The following is a 19150-nucleotide window of genomic DNA, read 5'->3' as shown; positions in this document are numbered from 1 at the left end:
TATTAATTAATTAATTATTAAGTATACATTTGAGTTTATTTACATATGTAATTAAGTATCCCCTTTAACCAAAAAAAAAACAAGAAGAAAAGAGATTGCATATATGATATAACTATATAGTCTCAAAATATATTAGTAATATTGAAGTATACCTTAATCCATCTTTGACGTGTAATTAATTAGCTAATTATCTAGAGCATAGAAGTCAATAATTTCCTTGAGATTAAGTTGAAACAAAGATGAACAATCATTTTGCATCAACCACAACATATGCTCGAACAATATAACATCCACGTCCACATAAATCACTCTCTTATTATGATCAAAACCCTTTCTCTTATTATTATTATTAACCTTAATGACATCATTAATCTTCTCTTCTTCTTCTTTCTTCTCCAATATACTCATCAAGACTTGAAACGGAATTTCTTCCAATACAAATGCTTCAACCAAGAATTCCTTCTTCTCTTTCCCTACAACAACCGTAACGGGCGGATCGTCGTATCCCTCATGGCGAAGCTGCCGGTAGCCTTTCCGAGACGGCGGCATAGACCTCCTCCTCAATATTGTCACCGGCAACACCAAACAATCCATATGTTTGAAATAAACCAAGCTTAAATTAATATGACTATACTATGTATATCTCTCTCTATATATATATGTAAGTGTGTATTTATTTATTTATAGCTACATAGATTTATTTATGAAGATGACATGAAATTGTTTGAGAGTATTAAAAGCCAAGAAAGGAAAGTTGGTTTGAAAGGGTCACGGATTTGAACAGGCCAACTAAGGTCCTTGGTGAGAGCTGCATATATATACTGTATGTAAGATAAAGTAATTGATAAGTCTAAATCCACGCACCAAATGTCTAAACACACTATTTTTTAACTGAAATGGCCAATTTGCCCTCCATCTCTCTCGGAGGTTGTTCTCTTCCCCCTCTCTGACTCTCCATTCTGCAAACTTGGATCAGCAAATGTAAAAGATGCAAGAAATTTTGTGAGAGACAAGGATGAATAAGGGGAGATGCAACGAGGGCTATAAATTTTTATACATACCTAAATACTAGTGAAATTCTAATGAAATCATACACATTTATGCTATTGCGACGGGCTAAAGAAATATCATACATACATTACAGGCAATATTTTATGGCTAAATCCGTCATGAGAGATGATATGAAAAGCGTGTATTTAGTCTTTTAGTGCGTGGATAATTAGACCCACCTTAAAGTAAGTATGTGGTATTAATTATTTATAAGCTAAGTAATTATTTGTATTAGATGCTTAGTTAATAGAGGTTGATTAATTTGGTGTTTCTTGTGACTTTTTACAATAATTTATATTAATTGGTTGTTGTTTTGTGGCTAACTAGCCGTTACGGAAAGATGGTGGTGGTAGGAGCTGGAATTGATTGCCGACTTAAGAAAGTGACCCATCACACTTGTATTAATTTGCATCATGGAGCTTCAAAGTTGCATAAACGAACGAAACTACGAAGTCATAATTTCCAAATCAACGGCATTCATAAAAATCTAATACTAAAATAAAAACTTACATTTACCTGAATGTACCATAATTGTCAAATTGAAATACTTTGACTAGCTTACTGTCCGCGTAAAATGATTCAATTTCGTCAAGTGATACCAGATTACCATGCATTCATTTTGACAGAATTTTAAGAATGATTTAAAAACATAGTTGTAGATATTGACCGTATCTGAATACGTATCGTGATACAAATCGATATTTTCCATCGAATACATTGATATTTCTTTTATTTCGTGTAGCTCATACATTGCACCGGATAAGCCGATATCTAAAACTAATTTTAGTTTGAAGTAATTTTATATTTTATCAAAATTATTTGAGTAATCTTCTCAGAAGATTTGTTGCCGGCGGCCACATGGAGAGGACAACACAACACGATTTCAAAACGCCAGTAGTTGTCGGTGACAACAAGTCTCCAAAAATAAGGTTGTTGTTAGCCAGCTTAACCGATATTATTATTGTTTTTGTCAATCGATCACGCGGCTTCTCACTTTGTTTTCATCTCCAACTTAACAATAATAACGATTCTTTCCGTCTTTAAATAATTATTAATATTATCATGACATTTAATATAAATCTACTCACTCAAAATCCATTTTCCAATAATTAAAGACATGGTCTCTTGAAGGATTAAACTGCGCTCTATATTACCTCTATCTTAATTAATTCAACTGAAAATGATAATTAAAACGATAATTATTGTTTGACAAAATTTATCTCAAAAACGACAACTATTCGTATATCGAGCTAGAAAAACCCATTTTTTTTCTTTTGACTATAGCCTATAAGATTAGATATTCTGTCAGCTCGTGACCAGCCGCTGGTCCCACAAAGCCAAGGTTTGAATTTTGGTCAAGAGCTTACAGGTTTCAATAATACTGAATTCAATGCTAAGCTGAATTATCAATATGCTGTCAAAAGGACCATTAACTCATTAAACACATTCTTCCATGTATTGAAATTTCAGACCATGTGCATAAAGGACCAACCTTTAATGTTTCATATCGACACATTGATCGAACGGGACCTGTCTGTCCGAAAACAACTTCGAAATGTCATCTATCAGTCACAATTCAGAAACATCAAAAAAAAGAAAGGGCTGGTAAGAATGTATGCGAAATCACTTCGGACAACAGAAATCATATTCTAACCTGACGATACTCCTCCGTCTCCAAATAGATGACGTTTTCAGAAGTTGATGTAAAACGTTATTTAATTAAAGATGGAGGTGGTGAACAGTAACATAAAAGGAAAAGAAGAAGAGATGTGCGAAATTAAAAAGCATCTGGAACCAACAAGATCACTTGGCATGTCTCAGCTACCAAAATAGCCATCTTCAAGTAAGATTAGAAGGAAAAAAGAAACGAAACGAAACTACCCTGAGAAACAAGTTAACTAAAAGATTACCAGAAACTAGAAAAAGAAACTAATTCACGTTAGCGTTGGGATTAACAACGGCTATTATCTCCGATCCCTATGCAAGCAAGAACAAACGAGCAACCTCGAACTGACTGAGTCAACTCGGTGATTACTGAGGGGTCGGACCGGTTGCCCATAGCGGCGGCATGCTGTACATGTGCATGTTAGGATGGTGATGCATGGTGGGTTGGCCAGGATTATGGAACAGTCCTTGGGGCGGGCCCCTGTTGAGAGACGGCGGGCTGCTGCCGTTATCGTCGGAGGACTCACTGGAGCCACCCGGAGAAGGAGGGCTGGCTGCCGTCACTGGTGCGCCGAAATTCAACATATGGGAAGCTGATGTTGGAGAAGGACCCGGTTTCGAAGCGCTCGTGGAGTTTTTCTTCCCGTCGACGACAAAACTGCCAACGATGACCTGCCGGATGGACAATGATAAAATAGATATATCAGGAATTGGTAATTTTGTAGATTAGACAGTTGAAAAGATTTTTGAGATGTAAACCTGAACCGGAGAGGCAGCCATAAGCATCCCTGCAACTCCTCCACCCAAAACTCGACCATCTGGTCCAGCCAAGGAGACACTCAGGCTACCACTTCTACTACGGTTACCATTATCGTCGGAAAGTGAAAGGGAACCTGATAGTGATATGATTTCAAATCGGCCCTGCAAAAAATGTGCACAATTCATGAGTAAAAATTCAGACTTAACATCAACATTGACTGATGAAACAATGCATGATATAATCATTCTTATCCACAATATAATTTATATTATATACATACTTTATCTTATAGTATACATATGTAACCTCCCAAATTCCCAGGAAATCAATTCTTTATAATCCATTCAAAACCAAATTTGAGATGCTTATGCCCAGTAAACAGAACCAACCATTTAACCCATCACGCTGAGGACCATCGACCACAGAGTACCTCCCACACTTATATTTTTAAGCTAATTATGAATATCCAGTTTTTTTGTCTTTGACTTGAGCAACAAATGCTTCAAATACTAATTACAGTTTTATATCTAATAGCCTTACAAAACTTTAAAAGTCATACCAGACAAGCATCTCAAGTAATTTCATATATGATGTTAACCGTGGATCATATGCTTCGTGAGAGATGGAACCACAGAGTTGACATGTCTTTCAGTTTAAACTTAATCAAAGGAAAAACTACTCCCAAAATACAATGTCAAAACATTACGATAAGTTCATATCGTCAGCATTCATTCTTAAAAAACTAAAATTCTCTTTTCAAGCCTTTAACGTACTTTCATGATTAATCTCACAAACTACTTGTTCTCAAAACTATTGATGAAATCATATTTCGTCCCAACCACCATGAAAAAGTATATTTACCTAGACCATCTAAATGAATGGCACGGAATATTATGGGGGAACAGACACATTATGACATCAATAAAAGGTAAAAAATGTCCATGTAGGTCACTGATGCTTCACTACAACCACATTGTAGTATAAACGTTGTCATAATGTAAAAATCTTTCAAATTGTATTGGCAATCCATCTTATGGAAGCACTGACAATCCTTGCATAACATGAGACCAAAGATATTAGACCAAAGATCTAATGTACCTCATATGTGACAGTACCGCCAGACATTGCTGGTTGCCTCAGCGTTACATTGCATATTGCTCCATTTGCTGAGAGAATGCAGACTGTTCGTGGCGCTTGCTGAGAGAAAGCCACAATCTTTGCAGCTATATCCTGCAAAAGAGAACGTACTTAGAAACTAAGCACAAATACATATATTCCGAACTATCACCATCACAAAGCTTTCAAGGAATTCTAATCCTAAAAGGTACAAATATGCAATAGAAGCGAATGCACTAGTGGGATTATGCACAACTAAAACAAAATGGAAATCTCAACACGACAACAATCAATTCTAATCACATAAACCATTTGGGTGATTTGGGCATTGAAGAATTCCAAAGTTCCAACTTTTAGTTATGCAATGGCAGAAGACAATAACACGAACAAGCAACAATGGAATGAAATTCACCTCTCCAGCTTGTACCATGATGACATGTGGTGTGAATCCAACACCTCCCACCCCTGTTCATTATACAAGCACAAATTTTTATTAATGCAAACGAATAATTACATAAAAAAGTTAATACATTATCAAATATATATACCCAATGCATCGAGTTGTTTCTTGCCGGAGCCCGGAGGCCTTCCTCTATTCCGTTTGGTAGGAGGGTCGGTGCCAGGTGTACCGCCACTGCCTCCACCACCACCACCACCGTTGCCATTACCACCAGAGGAGTCGGGACCTCGAGATACAGTCGCAGAAGCCATGGGAGTTGGAGCTAATCCTAAGGCAATGTTGCCATCCGGAGTATACTTCCGGGGACGGCCACGCTTCTTCTTCGCAGGCTCTATGTTAAACCTCAACGATCCATCAAACCCACCACCACCACTGCCGCCGCCGCCGCCACTTCCAGCTCCTGCTCCGCCGTGACCGTTTCCGCCACCACCGTTACCACCATCCATCGTCTGCGGTTGTGGGACCATGGAAGTGAAGGGAAATCGAGCAGTTTGAGAGATCATAGAAGCAGAATTAGGACTCTTCATCGGAGAAGGGTTACCGGAGTGAAACGAATTGTGATTCATCATCATGTTTGACGGTGGTTGCTGCTGCTGCTGTTGTTGTGGCGGCGGTTGTTGTTGCTGTTGAATTTCTCTTGCATCCATTTTTTTTTCTTTTCCACCAGATTGTTTGGACGGCGAGAAAATCAAGAGGCGAAAATGTAGGTAAAGAGAACGGCGCGTCAGTTATTTTCTACTACTCGCAGTGGTAGTAAACAGAGAGACCCAGAAGAGAACAGAGGAAGAAGAAGAAGAAGAGAGTGATAGAAAAATTTAATTTTTTTTTCTTTTATTTATTTAATTTTTTTTCGCCCAATTTTAAATTATAAATAAAAGAAAAGTAGGGTTTTTGTGCTTTGTGACTTTAAAATTAGGGTTTTAAGTCACATTTTCTCTCTCTAAAGATCAAATTTTTAATTTTTTTTTTACCCTCTTCCTCTCTCTCTAAAAAGTTACGGTACAAATACAATTTCACAAGAGAAAGAAAACAACAATGAAGAGAGTTGTGAATGAGTGATGTTCATCATACTGCCCATAGTTTCTGGAGTTCGGTTGTTTTTGTTTTTTCTCTCGGAATGACGTGGCACTCCTTATTGTGACACGTAGATAATGAATGAATCCTCTAATTTCGTTTTAACATTAACTAATAAGTTTTTTTTATAAAAAAAACAAATAAGTTATCGCGGAACAGATATGGCCACGATCCGATTCCAATTCAAATTTTATATTTTACAATTGTAAAATTTATGAAATTGAATACAAATCGTAAATTTTTCGATTAAATATAATCTTTTAACGATTTGATTTTAATTCGAATCGATTCAGAACCATACTGTGGCCAAAGTTTATAGACAGTCATTATTATGAGTGAGTGAAATTCACTTTTTGTAGAATTATTATTATTATTACCACCCTGAGATGACAACTGTCATTATTTTTTTTATTCAACAGAGGGTTGTGAGTTAAAAATTGCCTTTTGCTCTCCAACACTTAGAAAATTTTCTCTTCTCTCCACATGTTACATGACTCACCTAAATCCATGCGTCAAAAGAAGAGCAACACTATTCCCCTATTTCAACTCTTCTCATTTACTAAAAACAAAAGTTCATTTATTTACCCCAATAGAAGGGTTAAAAAAAATGGTAAATGGTGATGTCCTGATGTTTAGATTGTTAGAAGTAAAAAGTATCTTGTCAGAAAAATGGGTTAGTTGAAAAATTAATCCTTTTTGTTAGATTAGCAAAAAACCAAACATGTAATTGTAATCTAACACAAAATGCGTGCAATTAGATGTAAAATATCTTGTCAGCAAAATGGGTTAGTTGAAAAAATAAGCCTTTTTGTTGGATTAGGAAAAAACCAAACATGTAATTGTAATCTAACTCAAAATGTGGGTGATTAGAGATTAATAATCAAGAAGTCAAAAATAATTATTTTTGGATGATCATGATGTGAAGATTTTTATTGGCTTGTTTGTCAACAATTTCATAAGCATGGGAACATGTAGCTCATAAGAGCCTTTTCCACCGATTTGAAAAAGTTGCCATAAATCAAGCAAAAAGCGTGAAGAGAGATATCTCTTTTGTGTTGTGTGCTTTTAAAGCTGTTGAAAGCGAGCTACTTGGATTTGAAACTACTATACTCAATTTCATTTTCAAAAAGTCGTGCATAAATCTTCCATTTTCATGTTCCAAATTTCAATGAAAGCGATCGGTTCGTTTTTATTTAAAATGTGCTCCTTTTAGTTCCAGACATCTTCGAATTTCTAATTCCAAACACCGTCGAATTACTTGTTTTTATTAAAATATGACAAAAAAAATATAATTCATAGGTGTTTGAAATGAAACAAAATGAACATGTTACATAAACCCAACAAACACATTGAAGTTAAACCATCAAATTTCATAATCAAGAAAATACCCACTTCATGTCAGAACAAAATGGTATTCTATTTTCATTTTGAGACGAAATGAATCATGTTATTGGATGTAAAATAGACTCCTTAAACTTTCATAACAATAAAAATGCAAACTTTATGAATAATGTTTTTAATGTTTATCTCAGTGTAAAGCCAAAAAAAAAAAAAAATTGCTCCAATTTATAGTTCCAACAAAACTAACACTGCAAAGCATTTACAACACATCTTATATTAAACAAAAAATATTCAGTTTTGAATGAATATATATAATCATATGGGGAAAACTCCACTTTATACTACCAAGAAAAATAATTAAAGAAGAAGGGGGAACTCAATTCTGCTAAAGCAATAAACTTTCCTAAGATCTGATCTCATATGAACCACCTTTCGTGATATAACGAACCCATTCAACAGTATTATATCCACTTTTCTCCCACACCTGTAAGTAAGAAGACCACGAGGTCAATCAAACCAAAGCTATCTTGAAAAGTATAAGGAAGGAACATTTGTAAAATCAAAAACTACACGTACCTTTAAGAAACGAACGCGTAAACCAGATGCTGTGAACATGGGAACCTGAAGTGGAAAAAGAAAAATCACTCGGTTTCCGTTTATAAATGACAAGAAAAAAAAGCTCAAATGTTCGTTGAACTGAGACCAAGGGAAGATGGGACAACTTCTTTTATTTATATAATCATAATCAGTGACAAAAACGTGAAATAACAACTTAACAGATTTCATTGAAGATATGCTAAACATTGACCTAACAGTCACAATGCGTTACAACTAAAAAAAAGGAAAAAAATAAATAAATTGATTAGGCACCTGGAATTCCATCTGAATTGGAGGTCTTGTCCATGACTTCTTTTCTGTCATTGTTGAAATCAACTCAACTTCAGCACTCAAGGTTGGCTCAGTCTGTCCTGGGAATTTCCTTATCCTGTTTGGCAAATAATAAAACACTAAGCAATTGTATCTGGACTGAATTTAAAATAAGCATATTACAAAATAAAGTAAAATCATATGGCAACGTCTTTATTTTACAGAAACTGGCGATAACAAAGGAAGAGCCAGAAGTTTTTTGATTAAAGTATGCAAAGAATAACCATAAAAGTTTTAAATGCTGAAACATTATTCTTGGTGATGTAATCTCGGATTAAGGAAGACCTTTAGAAAAAGCAATTTGGCTCCCTTTACTTCTTTTCAAAATTGCTTCAAAAAGTTATGCCAGGAAATGAATAAAGAAGTCATCTAAATAACGCACTCATTGAATTATTTGACTCAGTGGACAATCCTCTTTAAGAACTGTATCGGAAAGGGAGCATGGAGTTAAATACATTTATATGTTCTGAATGAGACGAAGCTTAAAAAATACTCACTTCCAAACTATGCAATCAATAGAGGCATTGTACTTCGCGCGGCCTGATGTCACTTGGAAACTAGTTTTTGCCGTTTGTTTTGGTACCGGAATTTTCACAACCACCCCAAGTGCAAACATCTTTGCACCAAAAACACTCTTCACCTGAAATTAAAGATGAATGAGCTTAACTGCAGAGTAACAAATGCTAAGGAGGTCGCAACTTTAATTCAAAGAACAAACCTTGACATTCACTTCAATTCGTGTTCGACCGAGTTCCTTTATTGTTGGTAGGACACGAAACGGGAGATTAACTCCTTCGGTGATACGATACCTGTGTCAATAATAACAATTTTGAGCAGTCCGAAGTAAATAAATAGTAAATTTGTAAAATGGCTAAATCAGAGCAAAATTTAAACCATGAGGAAAGATTGTCCTACTCACTTCATCAACTCAAATTCACCGTCCGGTGGCACAAAACTAAGCGTCTTCTCAGAGTTAAACCTTGTCAAGTTCACACATTGATGGAAAGTGACATCATCAAGCTCAATTGTTTTACCACTGCACAAAATACACAGGAGTGATTATTGTGCGAAAGCAGACAAACCATATCACCATTTAAAAACCAATGTGATATAACGTTTGGTTGCATATACTCAAGTGAATGAACAATTGAACACGCCATATTGACAGGTAACACATGTTACAGTAAAATGATACCTCTTAGTAGGGCGAGACTTCAATTGTGACTCCTTCTCAAGGCCTATTTTATCATTTAATCCCAACTTTAAGTCGGGCATCCCAGAAAGGAAGCACTTCATAAGAACCTTCCCAGTTACATCACAACGAAGAACACTGCCTATAATAACAAAAATTGTTCATGAGCGCCAAATTTAATTCAACAATTAACTGAATTACTTCCAAAACCAACTACTCACCTTTAGATGACATAAGAAGATTTACACTTTCCACGATGTCCAGAAACACCTGCAATAAATGAACATTAGATGTATAATTGTGATTCTAAGAGCTAGAGGACTGCAGGAAATAGTTAATTTGAATCACCTCATTTTTCTTGTACATAAGGCCCTCTCTCCTCCAACCAACAGCCCCTGTAACTTGTAAAGTTGCATTTGGAATAGGTTTATCCGTTGCCTACATTTTGCACACAAAATCATTAACTAAACTCTTCAGCTTCCTCACCCATAACTTTGATTTCACTTTCAAACAAGCAGGAATTTTTTTTCATGAATCTCGAAAGTCGTGGGAAACAATGGACTTGGTCGTCTCATTGGAACATTATTTGCAGGTCATACATATAAATAAATCCTTACTTTTGATGAGAATGGTGAGCGAACGCCTTCTTGTGTAATATACAGCTTTAAAATCTCAGGAGAAAGATTTTGGGGGTAGCCGAAGTCCATGATTTCTGCAATTAAGAGGTTGAAGGCCACCAATTATCAGATTGTGGGACGGCTTTAACATTAAGCAAATGTCTCACATTATAGAGAAGAAGATGACACAATTTCATAAATACTTGATGCAATAAAGTAATAAACAGCTCGAATACATGCACTATTACATATGTACGACTTAAATAGATGAACTCATAAACAGCTCAAACACATTTAACATCCTTCCAGATTGCTTACCATCCAACAACTCATATATCAAAACAAAGTTGTTGCGAATAGCATCTTCATCAAAAGCGCCACCAAAGTAGGACTTAAACAGATTAACTGCCTGAAAACACAGAAATTGGTACTGGTGTGAGCTAGGCGAGGAAACAAACAAATTGTGTCTTCTCCCTATAGCAATGAAATTAGAATTAAAAGAGTCGTGTAAGCATGGTTCTAAAGCATCTCAAAATCAAACGGTCATAACTCATAAGACATCTAGTGATAAATCAAAGTCAATATGAATCAATCCTACAAGAGCATTCTAGGTACCAGTTCAAACAGCAATTAATTCAGCATTTTCCAGCTCTAATTTCCAGAACATATTTACATGCGCGAAGATACATAAATATGTAGCATACCTCAACAACGAACTTGAATGCACAAGCGACATTAGCATTACTGCTGACAACAATGACAATGTAAACATTGCTAATTCTCATGTAAAAGAAGGAGCAGCCGCCAATCTGTCGAACTGGACACGTGCCAAGTTCCTTTGTCTGCAAAATATGCATCCGAAATGCATCCACCATGTTCCCACTGCATCAAATACACACACACAAACAAAAAAGGCCTCAGACATACTTAATCCAAAATTAACAATCCCAGTATCACCTATTAAGCTCTTGAAATTTACGCATTACATACATATAGCTTAAAAATGAAACTAAAAGTGTTTTGTGTTAATTGAATAGTACCCGACATCATCGCGATAGAGGCGGTTGATGAGTACATCGCCCCGGAGATTCAAAAAGTAGATCGCTGAAGCAGCGACCGGCATTCTATTGTACTTTGCGGTGTAAGATGATATTCCAGTGGATCGCGGGACAGAGCTGAGCGAAAAGAGAGGTTGATCTTCTTCAATCAACGATGAGGAACGCCGGCGATCTGAATCGGAGAGCCACCGAGATGGACGCTTTTTGATCTGATTTCGACTGAAATTTCGGTTTCTGGTAGAAAAGCACAGTGGAGTTTGTTGAGGCTGGAAACGTAAACGGAAGTGAGAAATGGTCGTTACGGTCAAAGTAAGCAATTTTATTCAACAAAATAAATGCTGACGTGTTAATACTTAAGATTGGCCACTGGAGTTGAGTTTCGTCCCTAATGTTTGATTTTCTTTGCCTCGATCGTCCTTAATTTTCTTTGTTTGAAATTATTTTCCTCGTATTTATACTTTTCAAGCTATTTCGTCCTTAACAAATGATAGCGCTTGCCTTTCTTCCATCTGGCCGAGGTGTCCAATTTGAAGGTTATGAGTTATAACCTGTCAAAAAACTTGTTGACAATTGGCCCATAAACAAATGATAAAATAATATACTCCTTCCGTCCCAAAATAGATGTAAATTTTTCAATACAAATTACATGTAAAAATTTGTATTTATTTTGAGATAGAAGTAATCATTAATAGCAGCAGAATTAGATTCGATTAAATAGACGATGGGAATGAACACCAGAAACTCAAATATATATGAATAAGATTTCTTACGTAACAATTGTGGTAATTTATAAGTAGATATACAGTAACAACATGAAAGACAAATTGACAAACAAAACACGTAGGAGCAGAACGTATATATGATGGAGTAAGACAAACAAATTAATGACACAACCAATTAATTAACGATGAATTGTAACACAATCATATGAGCAAACTGATCAGATAGGTACATATCAACAGCTTCAAATATTAAATCAAAACATACAATTTCATCATTAGGAATTTAAATAACGAAAAGAAAATGATATTAGATCGAGGTACGATTATGGAATCGTTTCCTTAAGTTGTGATTGTCACGCTATTTAGTGCAAAACGTATATGGCAGTCAACTCCCAGGATATAACGAAATTATTTTTCGAACAGCTGCACTTGCTGGAGAAAAGTTCTTGAAACTAAATTGCCAAACTCTCTCCGACACAAGAAAAATGTAAAGATGATTTTTGACTCAATGAACAGTAAAATTCGAAAATTGGAATAAGATTCTAATGACACAATGAGCTGATTTTATAACTAAAAAAATCGTTCGTAATTGACAAATAAATTCAGATTTATTGACTATTTAAATTTGAATTCATATTTGATCAGCCAAAAATATTTCTATATCCCAAAATAATGTCAATTAAAAATTTCATAATCACAATAAGATAATTAAATTTTATCCAACAAAACTTTCTTTCCATTCATGGAAAATCATAGATAGCAGCCATCGGATTTATATTTAGTTGTGTCTTTGTTCGTAGTTAGTATAACTCTTATGTTTGGTGATGGTAGTCCATGATTTTGATTTTAAGGTAGTACGCATTCCGGATCTGAAATTGAAGACTAGCTTTCAAGATTGCTTTGAGGATTGAAGTTGTCGATTCCTCTCGATATCAAAATATGGACAGGTCTATGATTAGTCATGGGTCTTTCTTTTTTTAGAATAATGTGTCCCTATGGCTTTTTGGTTATTGCCTTCAATTATGATGGATTTCTCGCAAATTTATAGTATCTATTATAGAGAGTTTTTTTTATCTGTTATAGAAAGTTTTCGAGAAAATGATCGAGCATTGCCTATTATACATCATCTACCACACCTTTAATTACATCGATTGTTTTAACAAGATTTTAAGTTGACGCTCATTAACCGTGAAGAGGTATAGGCTCGATCCAACAATCAATCAACTTCTATAGAGTTTGTACTACCTATATTGATTTAGTGATTGAACATGCTTTAAATTTAAGTAAACCCCAATTCTTGTATTACCCAATCATTTATTAATGAAAAACAAGTTTGCATCGAATAAAGTTTTAATTCATTATATCTATCTTTCAAACGTAATTTCTAGTTTGTAAAGTTTTAATTTTATTTTTTTAAAACATGATTTGAAAGAGCTTTTCTAATTTGAGCACAAATAGCAACTTTTTGAGCCAATACTAAAATCCTCAATTTATTGTTCCATTTTTCCATCTATTAATCGTGTGGTTGTTTAGTTCAAGAACTTTTAATCTATAAGTAACAAATTTATATAAATAATAAATTTATATTTTCACAGGACTCTTTCCATGATCGACTCTTTCCGGGAAAGATCATTCGCCATGGTAGAATAGGAAAGCCAATTTTTTTTTCCCAAAAAGCAAGGCAGACTCATAGAATACTATTGAAGATATGTATTCAATTAAGAAAGAGTAACTTAGTAAAAAAACTTCAAATCTGGTGGATTTAACCTTGGATAAATATGTGCTTGTCATTTTCTAATTGAGTACTTAATAAGTTTTAAAATAATAAATATTATTGATTAATTACATATAGATTAATGAAAATAAAATACATTTTAATAAGCTAAAAATAATTTTTGATAAAAGGTTGATGGAACAGAGCAGAGAACAGAGAAGCCTAAAGGATAAATTGAGTTCTCCGAATATAGCCATTAGGAATTTATTTTTTCGACAAGAAATTTAAAACTAAGTTAAGTCAAACCATGGCAACTCCTTTTTTTTAAAAAAAAAAAAAAAATTTACTATAGCAACTCACAAGGTAGAAAGTAAACGAGGAAATTATTATAGAGTGATTAGTCTTTTATTAAGTGATAATTTAACACACAGCAGTGTCATCGGTACTTGACTAGGGAGACGAAATTACAAACATGCCGTCGCAAACAAAGCAAATGGCAAAATAAAAACAAACAAACAAAAAGTCAAAGGTACACTTCATCAATTCCACTCTAGAGGTATTTACGTCCAGGCGGGGGTCCACCAAGCGGATAGGAAGGAGCAGTGGTACCACCGCCAAGGTGATGGTGTCCTGTTGTTCCCGGCGGCGCGTGGCCAAGCACCGGCTGATGAGTCGCGACGTCGTGGTGGTGGTGGTGGAGCCCATATTTAGAGTCGAGCTTCTGCTGAGCATGTTGTGCCTTTTCTTGATGCAACTCCATCTTAGCTTCAGCTTCTTTCACTTTCTTCCGCTCATGCGCTATTGCTTTTGCTTCTTTTGTTCTAGCCGTTGTCTTTTCGGCCTGAGGACGTAAAATAATACTCGATACATTAATAACCTCACAAACATAAATAATTTATGTGACATATAATTATATTATCGATAAATTCATTCCCCGTCTAATTAATTAAATTTTATAAATAGATTCAAACAATATTAAGAGATTTATCTGTAGGTAATATCATATATTTTTCTATACAATTATATATATACATATGGAATTTAAATTGATACTACCTCTATCTCTATCCTAATTAATTGCTATTTCTTTTATAAAAAATCAAACTCATATTGTTTGTTGACCATATGAATCCAATTACCGTAATATATATGCGTAATATATATGCTTAAGAAAAGTGAAGTATATAAATTTACCTTCTCGTCGACTTTGGCACCACAAATCTTGACCTTCTCCTTGGCGGCACTAGCCAAGTTACTAATCTTTTCTTTGCACCATACATTCTTCTTTCAACTTACTTCTCTCTTAAAGCTTACTATAAAACCAAATATAAACATTTTCATGGTGATTTTATTTTACCTATATATATAAGCAAAGTGTATAGTAATATTATACTATGTGTTTGTTTTTGGTGACGATGCGTACTTTTTTTATGGAAAAGAAAATAAATATGTGGTGACACGTTGCAGGATTCGCCACGTGTAATGCTCCCTCCTGCCACGCGTCCCTTACAGGTTGCATCCGTGACAATCTCGAACAAATTCTTCGTTTGGATCAAACTTAATTTGACACCATCCAAAACTAAGGACTTACTTTAATTAATGTATTCTCTAAAAGGCCTTATTTAATTTATACATATTATAAGGTTAAATAAATAAGATTGGGCCAAATCTTAGGTGAAGATAAAGTTTATTCTATAAAAAGAAAGGAGAAAAAGGTTAAGATAAAGTTTATGATAATAAATTAATTCTTTTTTTAACATTTGACAATTAATATGAATATATATGAACGCTAGAAGTGAGGACACCGGGTGGTCCATCGTTTCATCTTTTAAATTATAAGTAGGGGGTTTGATCTTATTGATCGAACGAAAACAAATTTATAGTCAATTTCTTATCATTTCATATATTGATAGTAAGTATGCGAGTAATTTCATTACTGTCGACCGTAAGAAAAATCGAAATTAAAAAAAAGTAAAATTAATATGAAAAATTTATCTCATGAAGATAAAATTAATTTTGTAAAGGAGAATAAATTTTTACTCCTAATATAACAATGGATAAGGATAATTTTATTCCATCCACCCGTTTACACGGCGAACCAAATGACAAAATCTAACCGTCGGATTTCCCATATTAAACTAAATCGACGGTGGAAACTGTCTTAAAAAAAGCAGCATATCAACACTCCCGCCATTTTATTTACTTTTTTATCCTCTCAAAATCCCGGCAACTGAATTCCAATTCCATGGACCTTCTCCGTTTCGCTCCCTGCAATTCCTGCTTTTCCAGCTACCGGAAATCGCCAATCCATCAGCTTTTGAATTCCAATCCTAGTTCCTTCAAATTTCGCGTCAAAGCTATGTCGTCGGAGCTTCGACCGCCGCCGTTGAAGCAAACACTAGAGTTGGTGCCGGCGGAAGCTATCCCAAATCAGTACCGACGCATAAGGTCACTGTCCACGACAGACAACGGGGAGTCGTTCACGAATTTCTCGTGCCTGAGGTAACGAATTCGGTATTTGGATTCGGGTTTTCGCTGTAATATTAATTATATGCCTAACAGAAATTGCTACATTTTACCATGATTATGTACTTTGGCTGTTGTTGTGATTTTATTGTACATGGGCTTTCTTGATTGTAATGCAGGATCAATATATATTGCACACGGGCGAATCTCAAGACATCAATCTCCCATTCGCTTGCAGGCATGGTACTGATCTCCGTTTCGTTAAAAGATTTTTCTTTTTAGTACCATTCATGATGTTGCATGCTCCATTGTTATTGTCTTTCTTTTCCCCTTTCTTTGTTTAAGTATATAATGTAGTAATGCACTGCTCAGACGATCAGTGGGTGCATTCATGCGGACATAGTGTTTTGAGCTTTGAATTGATTCGAAGACGGCAGCTGTACTGAACTTTAGGATTAGGATTTTATTGTGACTTGGAACATAAAAGTTGACTTGGTATTTGGAGCGTGACTCGGGAATTGAGATACATCATACATGGGAAATGTAGTTGAGACTTGAGATACAGGGTGGCTACATTCTTAGCCTCCCTGATTCACTTGATTTAGCCAAGGAAACAAGTCCAATTTGAGATAAATATGGTCTAACAATAATGCTTAACTTTCTAATAGTGGGTAATATACTTTCTACTTGGTTTTTCTGTCCTTTCCTTTAGCTCTGACTATCTTCGTTAATGTTATTTAGTACTTAAAGCAGTTATAGAAACTGTATTACACTTCAATAAAGTAGAAGTTTTTGAACTTTCATCTTCCCCCTGGTTATGTAGCTGGTAAAATGCTTAACTCTCTGTTGACTGGCTTTTGGAATTAAATTTTGTTGTTGTTCTTTGCTTAAATGGCTGCCAACTGGATCTTTGTCGTGAATTTAAACCTGGGTGTTTGTTGGTTAACAAATGTTTTAACATGGTGTTATTTCTATTCTGCAGGTTGTTGTACTAGCTGTGCTGTGCGTGTGAAATCTGGGCAAATCAGGCAGCCAGAGGCGCTAGGGATATCTGCTGAACTAAAAGACAAGGCAAGTTTAGTATTGTTTGGTTACCATTAATAACTTATAGAAATTGTTAATTATCTATCAACAAACAATACTAGTTGTCTTGAAACATAAGATTTTGGTGTCCTTGTAACTAATTTCCGAATTTGTAATCTAGAATTGTATGGTCAATGAATTTCGCAAACACCCTGATCTACATCTTAGTTTGGTTGATGCAATAAAAGAAGTGAAATAAAGATTTGAAATACTATATACTTTGGTGTAGTTTGGATGGATGGTCGTTCCAGAAAACTTATTTTCACGGGTGTAAGAAACTCTTTAGAAGGGGCTGTGGTCTCTCTTTTGCATCTGGAGCAAGAGTTATTTTATTATGCTGGATTATTTTGATCAAAGTTTTATTGACTTTTGCAGGGGTATGCCCTTCTATGTGTGGGTTTTCCATCCTCCGATCTTGAAGTTGAAACCCAGGATGAGGACGAGGTAATGTTTAAGATTTATATCCTTGTGATTCAGAAATGAGATGTGCTTATATAGTATATTAGGACAAAGTAAAACGAAGGTGGTCTGATTGTCACTTGAATTGAAATGTTTACACTGCACTCTAATGGCGAGTGTCAATAAGATGAGAGGGTGAAGAGGAGAGACGAGGGAATGGGGTTATGGGAGAGCGACATAAAAGGAAATAGAAAGAAGCATACTAGTAGAGTGACATAATGCTTTTCTCTTCACATTACTGATGAATTTTTGAACTGCTGCCATTTGCAGGTGTATTGGCTCCAGTTTGGCAGATACTTTGCTCGAGGGCCAATTGTAAGTTATGATTTCCTGGAATCTAAAACTTTTTAACATAACTGTAAATTAGAGAATGGAAATAATGAAACAAAGACACTAAATAAGAAAATTATCCACTACCTTTTCTATTAAATTTAAATAATACATTTTTCGATGGTGCAGGAAAGAGACGACTATGCATTGGAGTTGGCTATGGCTGATGAATAGTCCATATAGAATAGTGATTTTCTAGTGAGAATTTACCAAGGGAAGTCTGTGTATGCTTTCTCCCTCGACTTTTTTCCTTGTCTGCCCTCCAATTTTAGCTTCTTGCCCTCTCATTTGGTCCTAGATATGTATGTTGGCGTAGTTCATTATGATATGCAAGGAACATGTATGGTTTGGTTGGTGAATGGATCATAATAGGTTCCTGAGATTCAAAACAACTCTTCCATGTACTAATTTTATGCGAATGTATCAATGATGTTTCCAAAATCTTTTATTACGTCACTGTAATCTCTGCCTGTTAGATTCTTCGAATGGTGTATATATCTCTATGCCTTATTCACATAAGTTTTGTGTAAACTGAAAGCTTCATCAACGGCCTTAGGAGACATAAATGTGGACCAAACAAGGTCAGTTTATGTAACATTCCTGTCATTTTCGTGCAAAACCTTGTACTGTCAGTTATCTCAGTGGACCTGAGATGCGGAAATGATCAAATTCGAAACGATTTTGATCTTTGCTTGATTTGACATCACCTGGGATGGAGTGTGACAGTAAACCACATAACGCTGTCCAAGGGTCAATAATTTATTGTTCTAGCCCTTCATCATCTATATGGAACATGTTAATTACTCGATATGCTATTAGTTATTAGGAGTATGGATTATCCTAACATAAGCTATTAATTATTTTTATTATCAAGTAATAATTTATGTAGTTATTTATTTACGCCACGAATAAATAACCTCATGTTGGCATCAGCATTACATAATGCAAGTTTGAGTTAGAAGACGGAGTTCTTTGTCGGACAAAAATAGGGTCCACACTTGGGTGCTTTGGTCTGGCACAAACAAAAACTGATGCCTCATGGTGTGGTACCAAGCTTTTAAACCAGCAGAGGAGAATATGCTTCCTGATAATAATCTTTTTGACAAATGACTCGTG

The 19150-nt window shown here is 35.1% G+C and overlaps 5 protein-coding genes across 5 annotated transcripts; 1 reads left to right on the top strand and 4 right to left on the bottom strand.

The window, feature by feature from the left end:
* Positions 1-183: 183 nt before the first annotated feature.
* LOC139881413 (uncharacterized) lies at positions 184-594 on the bottom strand. Its single transcript, XM_071865890.1, has one exon. It carries the CDS (start codon positions 592-594, stop codon positions 184-186), a length of 411 nt encoding a protein of 136 aa, XP_071721991.1.
* Positions 595-3081: 2487 nt separating this feature from the next.
* LOC139881412 (AT-hook motif nuclear-localized protein 8-like) lies at positions 3082-5698 on the bottom strand. Its single transcript, XM_071865889.1, has 6 exons — positions 5278-5698; positions 5140-5229; positions 5004-5056; positions 4574-4705; positions 3475-3636; positions 3082-3387 (listed from the first exon to the last, which is right to left on the bottom strand). Exons 1-6 carry the CDS (start codon positions 5696-5698, stop codon positions 3082-3084), a joined length of 1164 nt encoding a protein of 387 aa, XP_071721990.1.
* Positions 5699-7869: 2171 nt separating this feature from the next.
* Positions 7870-11325, bottom strand: LOC139881411 (AP-2 complex subunit mu-like). The gene is made up of 13 exons (XM_071865888.1): positions 11243-11325; positions 10907-11084; positions 10521-10611; positions 10203-10297; positions 9934-10023; positions 9807-9855; positions 9589-9727; positions 9313-9429; positions 9112-9202; positions 8891-9033; positions 8337-8451; positions 8043-8087; positions 7870-7950 (listed from the first exon to the last, which is right to left on the bottom strand). The coding sequence occupies exons 1-13, from the start codon at positions 11323-11325 to the stop codon at positions 7870-7872; spliced, it is 1317 nt and encodes a 438-aa protein (XP_071721989.1).
* Positions 11326-14246: 2921 nt separating this feature from the next.
* On the bottom strand, positions 14247-16007 carry LOC139881410 (uncharacterized). The gene is made up of 3 exons (XM_071865887.1): positions 15948-16007; positions 14891-14977; positions 14247-14537 (listed from the first exon to the last, which is right to left on the bottom strand). Exons 1-3 carry the CDS (start codon positions 16005-16007, stop codon positions 14247-14249), a joined length of 438 nt encoding a protein of 145 aa, XP_071721988.1.
* Positions 16008-16055: 48 nt separating this feature from the next.
* Positions 16056-18208, top strand: LOC139881409 (ferredoxin C 2, chloroplastic-like). The gene is given in 7 exon segments (XM_071865886.1): positions 16056-16073; positions 16076-16198; positions 16342-16405; positions 17145-17233; positions 17621-17689; positions 17975-18019; positions 18164-18208. Coding segments are annotated over 7 exon segments (453 nt in total).
* Positions 18209-19150: the final 942 nt, after the last annotated feature.

This window comes from Rutidosis leptorrhynchoides, unplaced genomic scaffold (assembly GCF_046630445.1).
Source record: "Rutidosis leptorrhynchoides isolate AG116_Rl617_1_P2 unplaced genomic scaffold, CSIRO_AGI_Rlap_v1 contig150, whole genome shotgun sequence".
Taxonomy (NCBI): domain Eukaryota; kingdom Viridiplantae; phylum Streptophyta; class Magnoliopsida; order Asterales; family Asteraceae; genus Rutidosis; species Rutidosis leptorrhynchoides.
Note: the sequence above shows the minus strand (reverse complement) of the source record. Positions and strands in the feature narration are given on the sequence as shown.